Source organism: Terrapene carolina, unplaced genomic scaffold (genome assembly GCF_002925995.2).
Source record: "Terrapene carolina triunguis isolate 2854851 unplaced genomic scaffold, T_m_triunguis-2.0 Scaffold96, whole genome shotgun sequence".
Taxonomy (NCBI): Eukaryota; Metazoa; Chordata; order Testudines; family Emydidae; genus Terrapene; species Terrapene triunguis.
In genome coordinates, this window is record NW_020664447.1 from 8,600,296 (window position 1) to 8,624,042 (window position 23,747).

Here is a 23,747-nt window from a genome sequence, read left to right on the forward strand (position 1 = left end):
CTGGCGGGGAGCCCCGCACCTCTCCCGCTCGGCTGCACTCCAGCGGCCCCTTCCCGGTGGGGGGGGCGAGCCGCTGGGGCGCGGCCGGGCGGGAGAGGCACGGGGCTCCCGGCAGCGGCGGGGAAGTTTATGGGTTCCGGGGACCCCAGCCGGCTCCTTGCCCCTGTCCGCCGGCCGCCCCGCCTGGGACAAGTCTCGCCCCCGCAGCCCCTCTCCGCTGCATGTCTCCGGCGGCCCACGCCCCCAGGCCGCACCGCCCACCCGGGCCAGAGCCAGCCCCGGCTGCTGCCTGCTCGCAGCCCGGGCCATGCCCAGCTAGCCCCCGGCAGCCGCGGCAACTTTTCCTTCCCCTCCCGCGCTCCTGGTAGATGCCTGACCCTCCTCCCTCCATCCCCGCTCCACACATCCCTCCTCCCTCCATCCCCGCTCCACACATCCCTCCTCCTAACCTCCTCCCTTCATCCCCCTCACATCCCACGCAGCACTGCACGCTGGTGTCCAGCGGCCTCCCTCCAGCGCTTGCGCAGCTGCCATACAGCTGATCAGCGGCGCGCAAGCCTAGGAGGGAGGGGAATGAGGGCTGCGTGCTTGGGGAAGAGGCGGGGATTTTGGGAGGGATCCAATGGGGGAAGGAGGGGGCGGAGTCGGGGTGGGAGGGGGGCGTGAGTGCCGGAGCGGAGGGCAAATGTGCTTTTTTGTCCAGTGTCCCGACTGAACATCGGTCGGGACGTGGGACAAAGAAGCAAATATCGGGACAGTCCCGATAAAATCGGGACGTCTGGTCACCCTAACTCCAAGATATACCAGAACAACCCTTAGTCTTTTATTCATAAGTAGGGAATTCCCCTGCTGTTTGTTTCCTCTCTTGTTGATTTTTGCAGTCTTAGGGTATGTCTACACTGCCCTCGTTACAGCGTGGCCGTGGCAGCGCTGTGACATGGGCAGTGTAGTCACGCTTTATCGCTGGGTCAGAGCTCTCCTGGCGATAAAAAATAACCACCCCGAGCAAGGGGTGGTAGCTTTATTGCCGGGAGCCATGCTCCCGGTGATAAAGCGCTGTCTATACTGGCGCTTTTCAGCGCTAAAACTTTTGTTGCTCAGGGGGGTGTTTTTTCACAGCCTTACTTAGCTGAGTATGCAAATAGGCGTACATTGTGAGGCATACAATACACACTACCCAAATGGCCAAACAGGGAGATAAATGTCTGTTACCTCCTGCCTGAAAGGAACATTTCTGAGGTATGTCACCTCCTGGTGACCTGCCTTCAAGACCTTAAGAACATAATTTTCAGTATAAATACATAACTCCTTAATTATCTATCCATACATGTCACAATGATGATTATGAGCTACTGGCTCTCGGTAGAGACCTTACATACTACCTTTCGGTGAACTATTCTGAATCTATCCGAATCAAGGGATCCCTGTAAAAATGTATATGCTCCCTGTGTCCTCTGCCAGTTGGCATCAAGGGGCCCCTGGGTCACACATAGTAATTAAAGATCCCACAGCAGGGAGCAGAGCTGAGGGGAGAGGTAGGAGCTGAATTAGCCTCAGTTTCTGTCCGTGGGCTTGAGCCCTATGAAGTAGCACTTTCATTAAGAAATCAGAAAGCTAACGATGCTTATCAATGTATAACAGTTACTTTTAAAAATTTAGGAATGACTCATATTACTGAGCAGATTCATCAAAGGGATGGGGGTTCAGTTTTGAACGTTAATAAGAAAATGCCTTGTCTGGTTACTACCTGTAAATAATTTTAACAAATTAGGCTGGGATTTTCAGAGGCATCTAAGGGAGTTAGGTGCTAACTTTCCACAGAATTGGCACCTAACTCCTTTAGGCGCCTTTGTACATCCCAGCATAAGGAGATGAAAACTGAATTTCTCTATAGAAAACCAGCACTTCCTAACTACTGAAGTATGCAGTAGTTTTGTGTAACTACTGTACTGCATTGCTAATTTCATTGACATCTAGGATGGAATCCACTTCTTTGCAGAGAGCCAGCACTGGGATGATATACCACTTAATGGCATATATGTCCTCACAATAGAGTCCAAATGGGAATTAAATAGTGTGTAGGCAGTGCTTTCCTCTGCACAGTGGTGAATTTCACCCTTACTGTTAGGACACAGAACTGGGAATATTGTGATCTGGGTTCTAGTCCTGATTCTGCCACTGACTCACTGGATGATCTTGGGGAAGTCACAAGTTAATTTCTCTGTGCCTTAGTTTTCCCATCTGAAAAAAAATCATGATCTAATGTTGAGAGCACAGGGCTAGGAATAAGGAAGTTCCTGGGTCTGCCACTGACTTGCTGTTTTGCTTGAGCAAGTCACTACTGTGTGCCTCAGTTTCCCCATCTTTGCTTACTTCACATGGGTGTTGTGAGGATAATCTATTAATGTTTGTAAAGTGCTTTAAGATCTGTGGATGGGAAGTGCTACATAATGGCAGTCCTTATCAAAGTTGTATGTTATAAAGACTGAGGGGATGTCTACACTGCAATTGGAGGTGTGACTACAGCATGTGTAGACATAGCTGGATTAAAGCTAGCTCAGGTATTTTCAATACCAACAGCAGTCAATCTGCAACAGCACGGGCCTCAGCATGGGCTGTACAAGCCCACTCAGGATGCTGAGTATTTACTCAGACAGCTAGCCCATGCTGAAGTCCATGCTTTACTGCTACCTAAAGTAAAGCTAGCTTGGAAGTGTCTGCACATGCTGCAATCACACCTCTGATTGCAGTACAGACATGCCTAAGAATACCTGTATTTTTCATTGTCGTATTTTTCTACGTTTACTCTTTAAACGTTTACTTTCTCCCCTACAGACACTTACGCGATTACCTGAACATCACTGCCGGAGAACATGATTTAAGTCTCATGGACGAAGGAGAGCAGACACTACCAGTTAAAGCCATCATTAAACACCCAAATTTCAACCCCAAAAGACCAATGAATTATGATATTGCCCTTGTGATGCTGGATGGTGCTTTCAACTTTAGTAAGGCCACAATTCTATACAATAGTTTGCAATTATAAGTATCAAGCTCACAGACCTCCCTGTTAAACATTCTTGTTAAAGCATAACTCCTAAGAAGAAATAGTTTATGCATAATTTTAAATGCATTTCTTCACAGAAACAATAATTGTACCATAATATATGCAGCATAATGGAGACAGAGAAAAAAGAACACATCAATGTGCATGGCCTTTGTGTTTTGGAGAAAGAGTAATTAAAGGTCTGGAGGCAAGTCAGAAAAATAACTGAGTTGAATAGACTTATTCACATGGAGCAGAACCTTGAAGAATAGGGTATTACTCATTGGGAGTACAGGTGTTAGAATTTGGCCCTAAGTATTTAACTGAAATGCTTGTGCTGAAAAGAAATTAGGTTTGTGTGTCCACAGAGTGGCACTCCCAGTATGTTCCAGCAGGGCCAGATTAAGGCAATTCAGGACCCTAGACAGTGGTGCTGGAACAATTTGTATAGAGGGGGTGCTGAAACTGTAAACCCTGTATATAATGAAAACCATGTCAAGCCGGGGGTGTGGTAGCACCCCTAATTCCACCACCTATGGCCCTAGACATAACATAACATGGGCCATTTCTATGGCCCTGCTACCATGTCATCACCCCACTAACCACTTTCAGTAGAGGTGATTGGAGTTCCCCTCTCCTTCCCATAGAGGCAGAGGAAGGACATGGAGTTCTTTGTAACCCCAGTAGTGACAGCATGGACCCACCTCCATTTGGGAGTAGGAAACAGAGGCAGGGACAGCAGCTTGCATTCGTTCTTTCAGTACTTACTTCAGCAGTCAGGGTTGGCGAGCTGGGCCCACTGCACTCTCTCATCTTACACAGGGATGTCTCCTGGAGTAGTGTTGACAGTGCCCTCTGGAGCAGTGTGTCTTGGTGTTAACACCACATTGAAATGTATGAGCCAGTTCTCTCTCTCAGATCTATTGTTTCAGGTTCTCTGCAGACTCAGGCCTGGTCTACACTACGACTTTAATTCGGATTTAGCTGCGTTAATCCGAATTAACCCTTCACCCGTCCACACTACAGAGCCAGTTAATTCGAATTAAAGGGCACTTAAAATCGATTTCTGTACTCCACCTTGACGAGCGGAGTAGCGCCAAAATCGATTTTGTTAATTCGAATTAGGGTTAGTGTGGCCGCACACCACCGAATTAATGTGGTTAAATTAATGGGGTAGTGTGGCCGCACACCACCGAATTAATGTGGTTAAAAACCGAATTAATGTGCTTAGTGTGGCCGCGCACAATCGAATTTATACAACCTGTTTCCCAAATTCGAATTATCTAAATTCGGATTAATCCCGTAGTGTAGACATACCCTCAGGCACGCATTACTGTGTTGTTTACACTTGGTTCACATTTGCATGGTTTCCTTTGCAACCATGAGGACCAGATTATTTTTTTAATAGGAAAATTTAGATTCTGTTATAGACAGAGGAGCCGAGGGCCTGGGTCTATAATACCTATGATTTAATCTGGTCTAACAAATGGCAACACAGTGAACCAATGAATTCTCAGGTTAAAAGAATACATTCATCCAATAAAGCACCAGGAAAGAAGGTAACCTCCTCAGAGCTGCTTTGAAAAACAGGCATTGGTTATCATACTCTGAGGGCATGAATGAATTTCCAGCAGCTTGTAACAGGTGTCTTTTTCAGATTAACCCTCTGATAGATGTCACAATAAACTACAGTGCTATTTTATTTAAAGGATTAGTTGAGAAGTAAAACAAAGTTTATGTTCTTAAGCTCTTCTTTCAAATGTTTAATAAGAAATTCCATGTATATTCATGGTAGGTTCATCAGTTTTGCCAGCCTGCCTTCCTGATGTGGGTGAAAAGTTTGATCCGGGAGATGTTTGTACCACTTGTGGTTGGGGCCGTCTAAAAGAGAGTAAGCCACTGAAGTAACTTTTTAATTTTCTTAGTACTGCTTATAAGCTCCTTTATTTTATTTTCTATTTAGATGTTTAGCGGTTTGTGCAGCCCATCAGATCTACAGACCAGACAAATGGTGTAAAGTGTGTGTGTGTGTGTGTGTGAGAGAGAGAGAGAGTTCTTTTAACTGGGATTCTATTGCAAAGCCTTATACATTTTTCTGACTCTTCAGTTTTGTAACATATTAGGTTGGGTCAGCTTGTATCTGAAAGTCAGAACACAGACAATTTAGGCATCTAGGCCACAAGTGGGCCAGGAAGAAAACAGCAGCTATGAATCAGAATTGGAACCTCAAAACAGGGCTTAAGTGGTACAATGGCTTTATGTGGCACCTCTACACTGTGCACAAGAGTAAATTTCACCCTGAATGTATTACAGAAATCTGAAGAACCGGTAGTTTGCCAAAGGAGGTTGTGGAAGCAGGCGGTATAAACTCAAGTCCTACTACATATCCAAGTAGTTTATTTTGAACATTTGGACTTTTCTTTTAGTTCAACTGTCTGAGGGTGGAATAGTTTTGCCTTTTCTGTAAAGGTGAACTGAGTTTCTTTCTATATGTATCAATAAGGGTTTTATAACAAACTTAAAATACATCTGTGGTATATATGAAAATCTTGACATCAGGAGTTGTATTTCATAGTTACAAAAATGATCCAATTTCATAGGGTGAAAAAGTCTGGAGGAGGTTTTGCATGAAAACAGGACTTTTTTGGGGGGGAAACAAGCTAATTTTTGTTTTAAGTGGTCTCTTTTTAATGAAAACATGTTTTCTAAGGCTCCTATCCTGCAATGGCCTCTGCATGGGCAGATCCCAGTGCCTGCACAGATGTCACTACTGGATGGGGCCTACATTTTCAAATCAAGACAGTTGCAGCCAAAGATCAATATTTGAATTGAAATATATACACCCACATAAAACTTCACACATTCATATACACAATGGCTGTTTCTCAAAATACAACATTTAGAAGATGAAACTTCACCAAAAAAACAAACAAAAACTATCATTATCCACTGAACTTTCAGTTCACCTTTCAGTATGTCTAGCAAACTAGTTTCCTTATTTTTTCTTTAATCTTTTTTAGATGGAATCCTCCCTCAGGTCTTGCATGAAGTAGACTTGCCAATCATAGACCACAAGGAATGTTCTAGAGCTTTGTCAACCTTACGGAATCCGATCCGAGGAGACACTTTAATGTGTGCTGGATTTCCAGATGGAGGAAAGGATGCATGCCAGGTTGGTGAAACAGATAGCCTTGCAGACCATGCTGTAGCTCACATTTGTGTGTGTCTGTGTTTGAGTGAATAGACATACTCTATAATACGATAGGCGGTGTAATCCATTTGATATTTTTAACTCTTCAAGGATGGCCAATATAATCCACTTATGACTTCACTCCATTTTATTCTCACATCCCTTGTGGTATGGGTTCCTCAAAATTACTTAGGGTTTGGAGAACCTTTCAGGTTAGCCTTTTGGAACATGTCCCAGTGCAATAACACTTGGAACTTCTCATATTCAGAACACTTCATAAGCATTAACTAATGAAGCCTCATAATACCCCAGGGAGGTAAGTAACAAAGTGGTGCTCTGACTATCAAGAAGGAAAAACTGAGACGTGGAAGTTAAATGACACACTCCTGGCCACAGAGGGAGTCAGTATCAGAACCAGAACTAGAATTCAAGAGTTCCTCGCTTCAGTCCTGTGCTAAGGCCATAACTCAACCCACTCTGGCACTAAAAATGTGGACATGCATCTTGGAGGCAGGGAACATGTTTGTCTATCTGTTTTTTTCCTCCCTCCCACAATGATCCTGACTAAATACAGCAAGCCCAGCTTTGGAGGCACAGTCTTATTTCCTTGGTTGTCTTAAAGGGACATGCCCTAAAATAGCAGGGGGATTACTCCTGTACAAAATACAGCTGGATTTTTTCTGGAATCATCCAGTGGGAGTTCATATTTGCTTAGTCACATACATGCTTTATATTAAGATGGGTTACCTTTATTATAGGGTGATTCTGGAGGCCCTCTTTTGTGTAGGCGTAAGCATGGTGCCTGGACTCTAGCTGGGGTGACCTCCTGGGGTATGGGATGTGCTCGGAGCTGGAATGATAACATGAGGAAAAAGTATGATCAGAGAGGATCGCCAGGGGTTTTCACAGATCTCCGTAAGGTGCTCTCCTGGATTCAAGAAAACGTCAATACTGGTAATAAAACCTCCACAAATACTTTAATAATATGTAGGAGTAATGACTTCCTGGTGTGTGCTTCATGGCTCCAAATTTTTCTTTTCTTTTTTAAGCTTTGCTTCATAGCAAATAACTATTATGGATTTCATTATGTGTCTAGCTGGACAGCACTCCGATTGCTGATCGAATAGAAAGGTCATTGTTTAGAACTGTTGCAAATGGTGACTATTTTATTATCATTTTATTTTATCTTCACCCTGGACAACCATTGAGTTTCAAGGATTGAATTCAGTTAGTGTGTTAAAATGGAACTTTCATTCATTTACATTTTCATTCATTCACAGCAGAATATTGGTGATCTCTTGGGCCCAAACCTGCACTTCCTGAAGTCAATGGGAGCTTTTCCTGAGAGAGCTGTGCTGGGTCAGGCGTTGTAACTGTATGGAGACGTCCATACTCGCATGAGTTCTCCACCTCTCACACATGTTCCCCCGCTGTGCACAGAGGGTGAAATTCATTCTTTTGCAGAGGGTCAGCATGAGGATTATTCACCACTTCTAAATTAATGGGGATGATGACTTAAATGGTGCATAGGCTTTTTGCTGTCACTCTACACAAGGGTGAATTTTACTCAAAGAGCAGTTATAAGTTGAGCTAATATTTTCTTCAAATTTGGGCTATTTTCTTTAAATGGGATCAAGGATTGTGGGAGTATGAGTGGAGACAAATATGCAATAGCTGAGATTCACATGTACTGGCTGGAAAATGTTTTTTTCCACAGAATATTTAAACAAAAATTAAAAAAAAAAAAGTTTTTAGTGAAAATGTCACTGGAAAGTTTCAACTTCTGATTGAAAAACTGAAATATAAAAAACTGAAATCAAATAAAAAAAACAAACATTTTGTTTTCAGGGTTTTGGTGTCCAATGAAAAATTGAAATGTCTTGAGGAAAGCACCTGCTTTCCATGCAGATTTTCAATTAATTGAAATTCCAATTTTCCATCAAGAAAAGGTTTGAGTGGAAAAATTTTTATCAGCCCTATTCATATACTGTTTTTCTTTATTACTTATTTTGGTTATTCTGCTTAAATTATTTGGAAATAACCTAGCTCGACATAAAAAGGGGTGCTTTAGAAGCAGCCCATAAAATATCATAAATTCCATTTGCACCCACCTTACGGCCCCTTCACAATGTCAGATAGTACAACTGAGCATCCGGCCCAGAATGTCATTTTTATGACCCTACCAGCCAGATTCTGCCCCCAGGTTCTGCTAAGCAGTACCTTACTCCACAAGTAATCACATTCAACTCAATGGGACTACTCAGAATAGGATGCTACTCTACTTGATTAAGGACTTGTCTGCATATGAGTTATTCTGGAATAGCTATTCCAGAATAACTCTGTGTGTGGACACACTTTCTTATTCCAGAATGAGTGCCTTTTTCTGAACTAGCTTAATCCACTTGAAAATAGATTAAACTAAACAGATAAAAAGTGCTGTTATTCCAGAATAAGTGTGTCCACATATGGAGTTATTCTGGAATACCTATTTTAAAATTCACACCCCCATCTTATTCCAGAATTATTTTCATGTGCAGACAAGCCCTACAGGTGGCAGAGTCTGGCCCGGAGTTAGCAATTTCTGATTGAAAAAAGAAGTCTGATTAAAATTCACTGTAGTTTTTACAAACTTATTCATTCCGATAAAGGCAAAGTTTACAGAAGATTTGTCATGACACTGAATGTGCTTCTCTAAAATCCCTTTTTTTCCTCCTCCAAATTAGATTTGAAAATGAAAAGTTCTACAGGTGAGTTCTTTAAACTTCTACTTGTGTTAGAGATATTAAGGCAAATGATATAAAAACTCTATAATTGTTACATTAGCTATGATGGGAGGAAAATACATATTTATGGTCTGATCTTGTAAACAATTAAACTCTGATTCAGCAAAGCATTTGAGCATGTGTTTAAAGTTTAAGTTCATGCTTACGTCTCTATTCAGGAAAGCACCTAAGAGTGTGCTTAAATATGGTTGACCTCAGAAAGGTCGATGGGATTCGGAAAAAAAATCCTTTAGAGCACCTAATATAAGAAAATAAATGTTTTCATTCATTTTTATTTGCATTCCTTGTAAACAGATATTTTAAAAAGTAGGTAAATATTCCCCAGCAGTGTAGGAATGAAAACTCAGATAGTACATGAGAACCAGAAACCGAGTGAGCATATTTTAAAGTGTTATATGTAAAAAATAGAGTTTGTAGTTTGCATTCTTCCTTTCCACTATGTAGTTGTACTCAACTCTTCAGTAAACAAGTAGGTTTATTTATAGGGCTGTCAATCACAGTCAATGCATGTGATTAATGCAAAATAAATTAACTAGATTAAAAAATATAATCACTATTAATCACCGTTTTAATCACACTTTTAAACAATAATAGAATACCAATTTAAATGTATTATAAATATTTTGGTTGTTTTACTACATTTTCAAATATATTGATTTAAATTACAACAGAGAATACAAAGTGTACCGTGCTCACTGTATATTATTATTTTTTCTTATAAATATTTGCACTGTAAAAAAGATAAACAAAAGAAATAGTATATTTTTCAATTCACCTCCTACAAGTCCACTCAGTTCTACTTGTTCAGCCAATCACTAAGACAAACAAGTTTTACATTTATGGGAGATAATGCTGCCTGCTTCTTATTTTCAATGTCACGTGAAAGTGGAAAGAAGCATTTGCATGGCACTATTGTAGCCGGCATTGCAAGGTATTTACGTGCCAGATACGCTAAATATTCGTATGCCCCTTCATGCTTCCACTTCTAGGATCTTAAGTTTTACATTGTTTTGTTTTTGAGTGCAGTTATGTTAAAAATAATAATAATAATAATTCAACATTTGTAAGTTGCATTTTCACTATAAAGAGATTGCTCTACAGTACTTGTATGAGGTGAATTGAAAAATACAGTTTTTTGTTTTTTTTACAGTGCAAATATTTAATCACAAATAATATAAAATGAAGACTGTACACTTTGTATTCTGTGTTGTAGTTGAAATCATCCAAAATATTTAAATACATTTAAATTGGTATTCTATTATTGTTTAACAGTGCAATTAAAACTGCGATTAATTGTGACTATTTTTTTAATCTTGCAATTAATTGCCATTATTTTTTAATTGTTTGACAGTCCTTATAATAAAAATGTTGCACTAATGCTCTTATAAAGGGATTTAGATTGTTGTTGTTTTTCTGGGCCTCACTGTGCATCAAAGCTTTGCTGTCTGTTCACATACCTGTGAATAAAGGGGTAAGCAGGAGGGAGACACAATACAAATCTAATCTTGTGACAAAAATGTATCTGAGAAATTTTAAAACTGTAATCTCGTAATCCTCCTTACATGCTAGATGAGCTTTTTGGAGTAGCAGATGACTGTATGTCAAACCTGATTTTCTGTTGTTTCATTTCAAACCCCCACAATGCAGCATCATGTAGCACCCAGGATGGTAAACTCCCCAGCAATGAAGGTGAATTACGTTTCCCAGAAAGTCCCAAACATTTCTATCAAAACAACCAGTGAGTAGATGCAAGCATTCCTTTTTCAGAAGCTACATGCAATGATCTTGCAGCTGTAATTTGTTGTTTGATTGCAGACAGGAACTCATCCAGTTTGTGTCATTGCAGGTTGTGTGTGTGGACTCTGCTGGTCCCAGAAGGAATGCATATACTACTTAATTTCTCCCACTTTGATGTGGAGTCAGACACGTTCTGTGACTATGATTCTTTGTCAGTGTATTCGAAAGATGACAGACTAGTTGGTGAGTTGTTTTTCAGTGATTTTATGAAATATTTTCATAGAGTCCTTCAATGAAATTTAAAGTTATAATAGAAACTGGATCCACTGGTTTCAGACTGTGTATGTGATGTCACTGATCACACTGAACTCATGCTTGCAAGTTGTATGTCATGTCTCCCTCTAGGAGCTTGGCAACTAGATGATAGCAGTTTACTACTTCCGCTAGCTAATGGAGTTACCCTTTAACCTCAAGTGGTAGAGGCTTGCCTGAGAGCAGCTCGATCCACTGCAGCCCCATTGGGGTCCCTTCCTTCTGCTGCACTAGTGCAAGGTCCAGAGCAGTGGGACCTGAGCCTGACCACCGTCTGAGAAAGGGAGCTGAAATGTACAGAGCAGCAGTGTGATGTGCTTGCTGCTGTGAGCTCCGGGAGGCTGTGCTGCCTCAGTGGGTGCTCTTAGTGATCTGGCTTATGCTGCCCTGCTCACTCTGCGCTCCCACCCTGTCTTTCCGGAGTGCCGGGCAGCTGTCTGTCTGCTCGGTAATAGACAGAGCCCCTCCTGGCCTCGAGCATGGCTACTGGAGCGTTCCTAGCCCTCTGCCAGGGCAGTGGCCATGCTGTACAGTCCCTTGTGCATTTACTGATATTTTTTGCATTGTAAATATTAAAGCAGGAGCTGCCTGGAGCCATTTGATAAATTCCAGAAAATAAAGCCTGTTAGCCTTTTAAAAAAAAAAAAAAAAGAAAAAAGAAAGAAAGGTCCTTGCTTGAAAGCCTGCTGACAACTCATGCAGGAGTGAGTGGTATTACCCAGTTATTACAATTTATTGGGGGAAAGTGTTTGCAGGAGGAACTGGAGGTTCAGTGAAATGATAATGGGCCAGCACAGAGGATGTTAGTTTCTAGCTTTTGGGCTTTTTCTAGCTTTTACAGCTGTAAAAGCTTTTGGACTTTTGAAAAGCCCAAACTAAGGGGCTGTAAGAATTCTAGTTATATCTGTACTTTTGATTTCTTTTATGACCAAATACTATAGCTGAGGTTTTATTATTTTGATGTGTATACATTTTCTCAACTAACTTTACTATGTTTTTTTAAAGATGATCGTTCTCTAATAATAAATATGTAATTTGCAGGGAGATTCTGTGGGGTTGACTCTCCACTACCCATTTTGGTCAGCTCCAATGGTATAAAGCTGAAATTTGTCTCTGATAACAAGGCATCTGGAACTGGATTTTCAATGGTGTACAGAGCTCTTTCACCAGATGCTCTTCCTGGTAAGTGTTAGTGCTGTATTATATCCTCCCTGTCAATTCATTGTATAAAATCCAATGCATTCTTGAAGTTAGCTGTTCTGAGGCCTGTATAGTTGCATTGTCAGGCACATGGCCTGAGGAAGTGGGGATGGATCTTGATTAAGTTCAGACTGAGGCTTGGTTTGAGGCTGAAAAAGCACTAGCATAAAGGATGATGATGTGTGAGTTCTCTTTCTAAGCAGATGATGGGATGGAGAGGACAAGGGAACTAACTGCAAATGGGACTACCGGGGACTGTCCTGAAAAACCCTATTGCTATGAGGACTCAGGAGAGAGATTGTCTCAGTGAGAGGCCCCTCTGTAATTTCCTCCCCACCAACCAAATGGGATCACATCCAGTTCCCTACAGCACAGGGGTGTTCTAAGGCTTATTTAATTAATTAATGTTTGTAAAGTGACAGAGATCCTCAGGCAAAAGATGCTATAAAGGATCCTGAGTCCAATCACTCCTTCCTAGGAGGGAGTCCAAGGGAGACTGCAAAGTAGGAGGAAATGTTTTTGGGTAGTTTGTTTTCCCCCTGGAACAGGTCGCAGGGCCAGCCTCCAAATCTGGAAGATCCACTGATCAAGCAGAGAGAGGCCTCTGTGACTCTGTTTGCTTCATTCCTTGGCAGAGTGATTCCTTTTTAAAGGCTTCTGCAACTGTGTGGCAACTGCCCCCAGCACTCCTCTTAAAGGAGATTGCCATCTGGAGGAAGCACATCCATTGGCCATGTTACCTTTCCAACCTGATCTCCGAGGGGCATAGGGGGGGGTGAAGTGCAGCTCCCTGGCCTTTTCTTGTCACACTCATTCTGCTGTGGCTCTGCATGGATCCCAGTACCTGCAGAGTGCTCTCTGAAAGGTTGGGAGAAGTACGTTACTGCAGTGGGCTGGCTCTCTTTTCCATGTGGGAGGGGGATGATCTGAGGGGAGAGGCTCCCCTCTGTGCATGGATCACAGTAATGGGCCAAATCATTCTCCCTTTCTTTTTCTGTAGTTCACCTGTGAGAGCGCTGCTTGGGAGCTGTTCAGGATTTGAAGTTAATGGATGGACAATTAATAGGAAAACACTTGATTCCCTTTGATTTTTTTCCCTATGTGTTTCTAGATTCTGGCTGCGGGTCCTTGGCTGTCCTCTTTGAAGGAGGAGTGATACAAAGTATGAACTATCCTGAGCCCTACAACAATCTGGCAGACTGTCACTGGATTATTCATGCTCCAGAGAACCATGTAATCAAGGTACAATGCAGGAAGGTCTTACACCTTTCATTCTGTGCAGATAATTTCTTTTGGAAAGAAATAAGTCATACACTAAGTGCTGGCAACGAAAGCTTACTTTAGTTGCACCTTCAATTCTTGTGTAGTGCTGCTGGGTCCAGTGCATGGCTGTTACATGCCACCCCAAAAGCAGCTGTATTCTCATGATATTTCAGATCTGTTAGAACTGTAACAAAGTTTGGAATCATTTAGACTTGGGCTTTTGGCTTGGCCTGCTTGCACTAGTTGCAAATTGTGGATCTGTCTAAACTCAGATTTCTCCAGAGTTTTGGGGATGTTTGAATTGGGTGTTTTGGTTCATTACTAACGTAAATTAAAAGTATATTTCTCTTATTAGTTATGAACATAATGATTTTCCTTCCTTATTAGCCTTTTGTTGAAGACAAAACAGAGCATCAGTTTAATATCACATAGATCTTCTATCAGGGGACTGTATCCTGCCCTTAGAGGAGCAAGAGGACCTTAGAGGGTATTAAAGATCGGTAATAGGTCTTCCTATCTCTTACTACTAACTCTATAATCTAATTCTTTCCTTTTTCTTTTTAAGCTTACATATGAGTATTTTGAAATAGAGGAAAATGAAGACTGCTCCTATGACTCTGTAACAGCGTATGAAGATGTAACAAAAGAGGAAGAAATAGGTTTGTTTTTTGATTTTCATCCAGGTCATTAATTCAGACCTAGCTTCTGTTGTTCTCATTTTGTATCTCCAAACACTATAATTTAGCAAGTAAAAACTTGACAGCCTGTAAAGCCAAGTAACAAATCAAAAAAGAGCAATTCCCCTCTACTGCCACTAGATGCTGAACCGAATACTATTCTCAGTACAGTACACACTGACATTTTTCACCACTGATCCTTTTCAGAGGATTATCTACTATCCATTTACTGAGATAGAGAAACATATCCAAGATTTTCATGATGTAGATATTTAAATTGTATCCTAAATGCAGTGCTTAGGAAATACTGCCAGATATTTGTTTTGCAGCACTGGTGTTTGACACTTGATTATACAAAACACCTGAGGTGACCTGAGTTCAGTTTGCTTTTCAGGGGCTTGTTCTTCTTCACTATCCCTGTTGAACATTGGTGTAACTCTCATTAACTTCATTGGAATTGCTCCTGGTTTATGGCAGTGTACCAATAAGTTAGAGGAGAATTGGGCCCAAGGACTTGTTCTTTGGTTTGTCAAGGGCTTGGAATACATAATCGGCCCAATTCATCCCTGTGCTGGTGCTAGTGTTGGAGCAAAGACACAGGGGAGGTAGCTTGTGCCTCCCTTTATTCAGGGACTGCTGGGGACCAGTTGGGTCCTTGGTGGTCTAAGGAAGCCCTCAGGATTACCTTAACTTGCACCTCCTGCAATGGCTCCCATAGGCTTGTGCAGGAGTACAGGACTGCCATGGCCAATGCCTTGCCACTCCAGTCCGTCTCATGCATGGGATTGGGTGGAGTGGGATTCCTGCACTGGGGATATTTCCCAGGGGAGTCCTATGGTTACTTTCAGCCCCTTTGCAGCAGCATAGCAAGGCTGAATTCACCTGTAGGCTTTGATTGCTCTTTACTGACCAACATTGGCTTTGTTTGGAAGAATCTGAAAGCAGCTGGAGAATGTTGTTGTACTATTGGGGGCAGCTTTGTGTCTTTGGAAGGTAACGGTAGTTTTTTTGAGATGAGAAGGTGTGAGGGAAAAAGGACATTGAATGTCTAACGGTGTGGTACTATTTGTAAACTAAATTGTATTAATTTTTTGTAATAACTTGGTCAGTTAATGACAGTGGGATGCTTGGATGCAAGGAAAGCCAAATCCCCAATGTATTCCTCCCACAGTTGTGAAACATGATGAAAAGGACACAAAATACCCACAACAGAGCTGGCAGATATAAATCTATGAACAAATGCTCCACAAATCCTCATCTTGATAGCTGAGGTTAGACATGGACCAAGATCTAATTATCCTGAGACCTGGGAGGGATCTGAAAACCTAAACCCAAAATTGAATTTTGCAAATGGCTTCTATATTTATGAACCAAAGTCCTGGATCCAAACTCCTTGGATTTTTGGGAAGTTTGGAATTTGTGTCGAAATATTGTTGCTGAGTTCCATGAGAGATCATTCTAACATATACAAAACTAGGTTTCTTTCCAATCATATCTGTGTTTTGGAAAAAGTGTGCTTCTTCTTTCCTCCTTCCCTTTTTCTTCTGTTGCCAGTAAAATGTATGATAAAAGAGTTATATTTAATCATTTGTAAATCTTGGGTCTGTCTTTAGCTAGGTCTTGTGGGTTTGCTGTCCCAGCGCCTGTTTTGAGCACCTCTAGCATGATGCTGATCATCTTTCATTCAGATGAAACCGAGACCTTTGGGGGGTTCCGAGCCACATTCTCCTTCATTCATGTAGCAGGTAAAAGAATTGAAGCATAGTGTATATGTGACAGCCTGCTTTGCCTTGGGGGCAGCATGGGGGCTCTGCAGTGAATCTTGGTATTTCACCTGGTTTTGCTCTGGGTAAGTCTCCCGGTAAAATGTAACTGAAGATTTCCGTCATCAGATGTTGTCCCTCTGTAGATAGGTTTCTAAAATCACAAGAAATTACTAGTGTGTCTCTGTGACAAAACCAGGAGTAACTTCATTTGAGATACACTAATATGCTATTTTCACTTGATAGATTTAAATATATCAGATTTGAACAATGAAGCAGCACTTTCTGAGGGTCTAAATACCACCACAGAAATTCCAGGTAAGTCAGCCTGTGATACGCCTTCTTCAGTGGGAATGTGGTACAATCCAGGCGGGGAGGAGGGGAGAAGAATGGCTTAGGATTGTACCTTGTTAAGATGCTCCAGTTAAGAAGAACTAAAGAAATAAAGGTGTAAAGAAATAGAGTTGGCTTTAGAGTAGTAGAGCCCGATTCTCTGGTGCCTGCACCTTGTGCACTCACTTACACCAGTAAAATGTGGGTTTAAAATGCCACTATTTTGATTTGGTAACATTTTGCAAAAACCCACTTTGTACTAGTGTAAATGATAACACCAGGCACTGGAGAAACATGCCTGTACTTTTAGAAATTGTCTTTTCACCCCTAAAGGTTTATAGACTGGGATGAGTCCTCAATTTACTACAGACCTAAGGCTAATTCATTGTACTGTAGATGATCTTACTCTTATGAATAGGCTCTGTTTCTGCAACGAGCATCTTCTCTTGGCAGTGGTGTCCCTACACATTTTGATGCATTGCAGTGGGGGAGGTTTAGGGTTAGGAAAAAGGTTGTTGAGGTAGGCTACCCTCACAGTAAATGCAGTCAAGCAAATGTAAACTCTTTCCCCAACTGAAAACTGAACTCTCCTTGAGTATATAAACCCTTTCTGTTCCATATAACAGATGACATCTGTGGAGTGCCTTCAAATCAGCCCAGGTTTCTCTTCAGTAGGATAATGGGTGGTGAGGAAGCTGTCCCCTACTCATGGCCTTGGCAGGTCAGCATACAGATTTCAGCCGAGCACATCTGTGGAGGAGCAGCCCTTACCAAAGAGTGGGTTGTCACAGCTGCTCACTGCTTTAATTATAAGTAGGTACACGGGGGAAGAAGATACTGTAAGATTTCTGGGGGGAGTTCTTTATCACAAGATGTCATGTACAATGTGATGTATGTGTTTGGATTTTGTTCTATTAGATTGGTGTAAAGCATGGGCAGCTAATATCTTCTCAAACAATTAATTTGACACTAAAGGGGATACTGACAAGATTTATAGTCCCCAAATCTATCCGCCAGCCCTGGGGAATTCCTTCCTGATTGTCCTGTGCCCCTCCATAGCATGAACTGCCAGGGCCCATCCACAAATCCAGAAGATCCCTGAGAATCTGTTTAGAACCTGGGAGATCAACAGGAGGCCTGGTCTATCTGCCCAGAGGGTTGTGATAGGCTTGTCATTATTAAGAAGCTCATAAACCCACAGATCCTACTCCTTGTTACCGGTGTTGGGGAGGACACTTTTATGGAAGGAGTTAATCATGGACCTTGGCAGCAGCAGCTCCCTCTAAAAATATATTTTCCAAAAAGTACTGTAACTCTCGAGTATTTTCTAGATCATTTGTAATGAATATTATACGACTGTTTTCATTTTCTAATTCAATGAAAAGCACATACAAAGATCCTCCTGTTCTTACCATCAGGTTTTCTTTCCACAGCGGGGGCTCTCTTTCTGCCAGAGCTGCTTCTCCCAGGGTTGACCCTAGAAATTCTGGTCCATTTTCAAATAATTTTGAGATTGTCTTTAAAGATCAGAGGTCACATTTTCAGAAGTCTTAAGTCCCATTTTCAGAAGCGACTCAGGCATTTAGGGTCCTAAACCCCACTGATTTTTTTAAATGGAACTTAAGCTCTGAACTGCCTAAGTCACTTCTGAAAATGGGACTTAGGTGGCTTTGGAAATTTTACCCCACATGTCCTGATTTGCTGTATTTAAAAAAAACAAAAGAAAAGAAAACAACCCTATGAGACCTGTGGTCAGAGGAAAATTCTACTTTGCATGATCTCATCCCATCAGAGTCTTTATATGGCCTCTAGTAGTTCTGCATTAATTGATTTAGTCAATCCTTCAGTGTTTTTGTTGTCTCAACAAAAAGAGAAACAATTGTAAAGGGTTTTTCTGTTGTGTTTTTTGATCTGTGATTCTGTTAATCATTTTTAATTTTTTTTAATGAAAAACTGACGTGAAACTAAAAAATAGTGTTAAGTGTTGGTTTTGTCCCTAGCATGTCTATGTCCTACTGTTTCTCTAGATGCTTTGCATAAGAATCAGAGCCCGCGAGCTCTTTCCTCCCGGCCCAAATTATTCTATTGCGGCACCTAATCACACTGCCAAGTTACAGGACTTGGTCGTACTGCTATTGAAGTTATTCCCGTTGATTTATGGGATAGGATTGGGCCCCTGAACTTAAATCTTAGATTCTTAAGGATTAATCATGCCAGAGATTGTTAGATAAACTTCATGGTGAGAACAGCCCTGAGAATGTTCCTGCTTTCTTCTTCTTTTTTAGGAAACAGTACAGAGATTTATGGATGGTGGTTGCTGGACTCCATGATATTACAGAGCAAGAGCACAGTCAGGTATTATGAATTAAACCTGGTTTGTACATTAAATATTTCTCACTAACTGGTAGCATGGAGGATGCAGCAGATTGTTGAGCTGCTGTGCAAATGGAGGCTACACATGCGCATGAGGAAGTTTAGGTGCCAGCACAGAACTTGGAAGTGAGCAGTAGTGAGCCCCAAACTCTGAGCACTGCTCCCAACTCACAAGTGTGCAGGGTGCAAAGGGGGAAGCGCATGGTGGAGGAATGGCTCAGCCACAACTGCTTCAGTATCTTAGCTCTACATTCTGTAAGACCTGGTGATCGTTGCCAATACGGATGCTGTCCGTTGTCACAGAACAGTGGCAGTTCAGTCTATGTGCAGCCCTTCCGCATCCCATTCGGCTGACTTTAGTTCCTGAATGTCCTACATGTGTGTCCCTTACCTATCATGACAAGACAGCTGCTTTCAAGGCTACATTTTAGTCACGGGTATTTTTAGTAAAAGTCATGGACAGGTCATGGGCAGTAAACAAAAATTCACGGTCTGTGACCTGTCCATGACTTTCACTATATACCCCCTAACTAAAACTTGGGCCAGGGGACTGTGGGTGCTCGGGGGGGCAGGCTGGGGTGCTGGGAGAGGGGGCCGGGCAGCGGGGCTCACAGGCTCTCTACCCGGGGAGAGGGGTGACCAGGGGGGCTCCGTGCGCTGCTCCTGCCACAAGCGCCGGCTCCGCAGCTCCCATCGGCTGGAAACTTCAGCCAATGGGAGTTGCAGGGGCAGTGCCCCCCTGGCCACGCTGCCTAGGACCTGCAGGGCCATGCCAGTGGGAGCCAGAGAGCCCCCCCCCCCAAGTAAGCACCACCCCTCACCCCAAGTCCTTGCCCCAGCCCTGAGCCCCCTCCCACACCCAAACTGCTGCTGCTGGCCCTGAGCCAGCACCAGCCACTGCAGAAGTCACGGAGGTCATGGAAAGTCACAGAATCCATGTTTTCCATGACCTCTGTGACAGACATGCAGCCTTAATCATTAATAATCTTGGTGGTTCTTCATACATCATCACCAGAGCTCCAGGCACATTCATAAAACTGGAATGCTTTAAAGCACCAGGCTCCCAGCTCATTCAATGAATTGCTGTGTCTTCCCTTTTCTAGAGAAGATCAGTGAAGCAGTACATTATTCATCAAGATTTTAACGAGATCACTATGGATTCCGATATTGCATTATTGCAATTGACTGAGCCCCTGGAGTTTAATCACTACGTGCGTCCAGTGTGCCTGCCTGAGAAGGATGAGGTGGTTCAGCCTTCTAGGGTGTGCACCACCACAGGGTGGGGTACTCATAATGAAGGTATGCAAGTCTTTTCACTTTTCACTTCATGGGGCTGTGCATACTGCAGATATATTTTAACAAACACTATAGGGCACATGAGAAAGCGAATCATATCTTTATTTGGCTCCTAGAAAAGTAATGTGTTAATTGGGATCTGTTCTTGATTACATAGATGGTGAGGTGTGCATGGGGCATGGTAAGAATCAGATATATTAAAATGTGGTACAGTCTGCAGAAGGGGAGTACTGGAAACATCGTCACTTGAAACTTTTAAAGCTAGGACAAAGCATGAGAAAATGTCTAGTAGAGAGCAATCCTGCGTTGTCAGGAGGAAGGGCGTGGTGATCCCAGGGGTATTTTTCAGCTCTCGTGTCTATGGCAGGAGGTAGGTATATATCCGTGTTCATCACGGGTCTGTGTTTTTGCTGATTTTAAGATATTTTTCATTTCAAGACAGAGAAAAATCCAATAAACTTCAGCAGCTGGAAGTCCCAATCCTAGTCTCTGAGACATGTCAGAACTATTATGTAAACTATCCTGGCAAGGTGACTCAGCAGATGCTCTGTGCTGGATTCCCTCTGGAGGAGGGAAAGGACTCGTGCACAGTAAGTTAACACAAAGTACCACTATTGTACTTATCAGGGAACTGGAAAGATCTTTGATTCTGAAATAGGGAGTGCTGAGATGTGAGTGGAAGGGACTGTTTCACTGTGAACAAAAATTACTTATATGGTACATTGTGAAACAATTTGTCATTCCAACAGTGCCATCAGCTATTCATATTACATACCCACCCACACACCCCAAAAATGGCACATCTTGAGCCTTTGATAAAAAAGAAGGATGAAAAGAAATGAGTTAAGTATGAATCAAACATATGAGTCAAGGTTTGTCATGGCAGCACATTGAAAAGGCAATGTTAATTTGTAACATAAACTATTTTCTCTTACCATGTAGGGTGATTCAGGTGGACCGTTAGTTTGTCCTTCAGAAGATTCAGGATTTTACACTCTGAGTGGACTAATAAGCTGGGGCTTCGGTTGTGGAAGAAAAAACTACCCAGGAGTATATACAAATGTTGCTGTTTTCATTGACTGGATCAATCACTATATTAACAATACTGGTATGTTGGGGGGGGGGGGGGGGGGGGGGGAAGGCCACTGAGTTTGCTTTAGGTGCCCAGCCTGAGGCACATTAAAAGGGCCTAGTCCTTTTCAGAGGGCAGGTCCTTAGCACTTTCTGAATGGCAGGCCCCTTTAACATGTCTCAAGTTGGGCACCCGGGAATGAAGGCACCCAAAATCAGTAGTCACTTTTGAAAATCTCAGCCTTGACTCTTCATCATATATCGGGGTGGCCAAACCACAGCTCGTGAGCAACATGTGGCTCTTTTACAGTTAAAGTGCAGCTCACGGAGTCCCCCACACCCCAACCCCCATTCTCCACCTACCAGACTTGGGGATGGGGGAGAGAGCTCTGAGCATCTGCTCAGTGGGAGGGGGCTCTCGGGGCCTTTGCCCTGCGGGCCATGCCTGCCAGGGCTCGGGGCTTCAGCCCCACTCCTGCTGAAGCTCTGATGTCCAAGACCCTCCCCTTTAGTTAGGGTGACCAGACCGCAAATGTGAAAAATCAGGACAGGGGGAGAGGGGTAATAGGAGCCTATATAAGAAAAAGACCCCAAAATCGGGACTGTCCCTATAAAATCGGGACATCTGGTCACCCTACGTTTAGTCCAGGCAAGCACGCCCTGCAGGGCTAAAGCCCCGAGCCCCGACAGGCGCGCTCTGAGCCTAGCTCTCGAACTTCTGAAGATTATCGTATGCAGCTTGGAGGATCAGTAAGTTTGGCTACCCCGTCATATATTATTATTCCTACCTTTGATTCTATTTCTTCAAGTCAGTAGTGTGTTTCCTTAATCTGCTTTGCTTTTCCAATTTTTTGAAATGTAATGACACTAGATGACAAAACAATTTCAGTGGCATCTCCATTTATTCCAGTGTATAAACGTGTAGTCTTGACTGGTTAGTTGAGAACCCTTGGAAGTTTTCACCAGGGAATCTTTTAAAAGTTTTTCCAGTTGTCATTTTTCTAGATCTACTCAATTTCATGCTATACAGCTCAAAAGAACCAGTTCTAACAGGCCTTGTTGTAGTGCATCCCCAACTAACAAATACAAACTTGGCATATAAGTCTGGCAAGGAAAGCAGATTTCTCCTCTGTTGGTAGGGTTCCAGCAGTGTAACTGTTGGCAGAATTTGACCTATAGTGTGTTAATCTGTCTGAACACGTTTCCATACAGTAAAGGCCAAATTCCAAACTCATTGATGGTCGTCTGAATCTAATTTCAGTTGTTACCCATTGTTACATGTATATTTTTGGAGCAGTCACACATTACAGGTTAACATAATTTCAGAAATCTGCAGGTATTAGAAGGAAGATAGGAGAGGAGGGAATGAAATGAACGTGACGCTTGTGAGTCACGTCACTCAGTGAACTATTGGAAGGTGCTCAAATATGACAGTGATGAGGGTCATGTAAGAACCTGTATTGACTAAAAAAAAAAAATCTAGTTTTCAGGAGCTCTTGCAGAGGTCAATGAGAATTTTACCATCAACTTCAATGGGAATAGAATCAGGCTCCAGCTTTTTCAATTTGAAATCTGTTTTTCAGGTATGGAAGACAAAGGTTTTGCTTTTTATTCAGTAACATGAATTGAGTGGGACGATATCTCTTTAAAACATACTGTGGCCGCCTTTATGGGCCAGATCGTCAGCTGGTATAAATTGGAGCAGGTTTGTTGACTTCAGCCTAGGAGTGATGATTTGTAGCAGCTGAGGATCTGGCTGCAGGTGTCTAAACTTGTAGTGATAGCCACTACAGCAAGGAAGCTGAGTTAGAATGCAGAGTAATCTACTTCTCTGCCCCTTTAGCAGCAATTTTTAAACTTTGCAACATTTCTGCTAGTTAAGATAATTTAACATTAATTGCCAGTCTTGCTAACATATTTAACTACAGAAATTCTTGCTGAGGGCTTGTTTATATAAAATATAATCAGTATAGAGCTGATGCAACAGCTTTGCTCTCTGTTCTGTTCACTAATATGAATGCATTGCTACCATATGCAGGCAAGGCACAAGGATTTCCAAACTACTCAAACTTTCAAGACAACATCTAAATTCAGTGAAGATCTGGTACCTCGCATCATCTGCACCAGCAGTTCTGCCTTCACAATGAAATTCGCCATGACCTCTAGCGACCTTACTTCTGTGGCTTCTGGGTGGCTTACAGTTTTCCAAGTAAAGATTAAAATTCTTTTGAATGTGGCTTTTGGACATTAAGCTCCTCATTTTGTATTTAGAAAACTCAGTGGATCTGTAAGATAAGGGATGCGTTTCATGGGCACATATTCATTTTAATCCCTTGCATCTTTTTAATAATATCAACATCCTGTAAATTTAGCAGAGTTTTGTTTTGTTTTGTTTTTTGGTACATTTTACTGGGTCTGATTTGCCTTTAACTCGTTTACACCAGTTTAACTCCACTGATTGCAATGACTGTCATCAGTTTAAGTGAAAGGAGAATCAGGTCCATTGTGTCTGGCTTTGAAACTACACTTTATGAATTGTTGATAGAGGGCTTGAAACCAGTCTTATTCATCTATTAGTTTCTGTTAGGCTGCCCTCTTTAGTAGTGACTCAGTCAGAAATGGACTTGTTGACTGGAAGGACTGAGAAAGGACTGTAGGATTTGGCTCAATATTTTTATATGTAATATCTGACCGTATAATAAA

The 23,747-nt window shown here is 42.2% G+C and overlaps 1 protein-coding gene across 1 annotated transcript in view; it reads left to right on the forward strand.

Annotated features, from left to right (window-relative positions):
• Positions 1–23,313, forward strand: part of OVCH2 (ovochymase 2) — a 30,002-nt gene extending 6,689 nt beyond the window's left edge. Inside the window, exons 4-21 of the mRNA XM_024213539.2 lie at positions 2,836–3,008; positions 4,842–4,937; positions 6,067–6,218; positions 6,995–7,190; positions 8,960–8,983; positions 10,667–10,757; positions 10,866–10,999; positions 12,110–12,250; positions 13,380–13,510; positions 14,097–14,190; positions 15,822–15,953; positions 16,218–16,289; positions 16,931–17,117; positions 18,590–18,659; positions 19,781–19,976; positions 20,412–20,563; positions 20,916–21,081; positions 23,083–23,313. Of these exons, the coding sequence (XP_024069307.2) occupies positions 2,836–3,008; positions 4,842–4,937; positions 6,067–6,218; positions 6,995–7,190; positions 8,960–8,983; positions 10,667–10,757; positions 10,866–10,999; positions 12,110–12,250; positions 13,380–13,510; positions 14,097–14,190; positions 15,822–15,953; positions 16,218–16,289; positions 16,931–17,117; positions 18,590–18,659; positions 19,781–19,976; positions 20,412–20,563; positions 20,916–21,081; positions 23,083–23,132 (2,257 nt within the window). The 3' untranslated portion in view covers positions 23,133–23,313. The remainder of the gene's footprint in view (positions 1–2,835; positions 3,009–4,841; positions 4,938–6,066; positions 6,219–6,994; positions 7,191–8,959; positions 8,984–10,666; positions 10,758–10,865; positions 11,000–12,109; positions 12,251–13,379; positions 13,511–14,096; positions 14,191–15,821; positions 15,954–16,217; positions 16,290–16,930; positions 17,118–18,589; positions 18,660–19,780; positions 19,977–20,411; positions 20,564–20,915; positions 21,082–23,082) is intronic.
• The last annotated feature ends 434 nt before the right edge of the window (positions 23,314–23,747 follow it).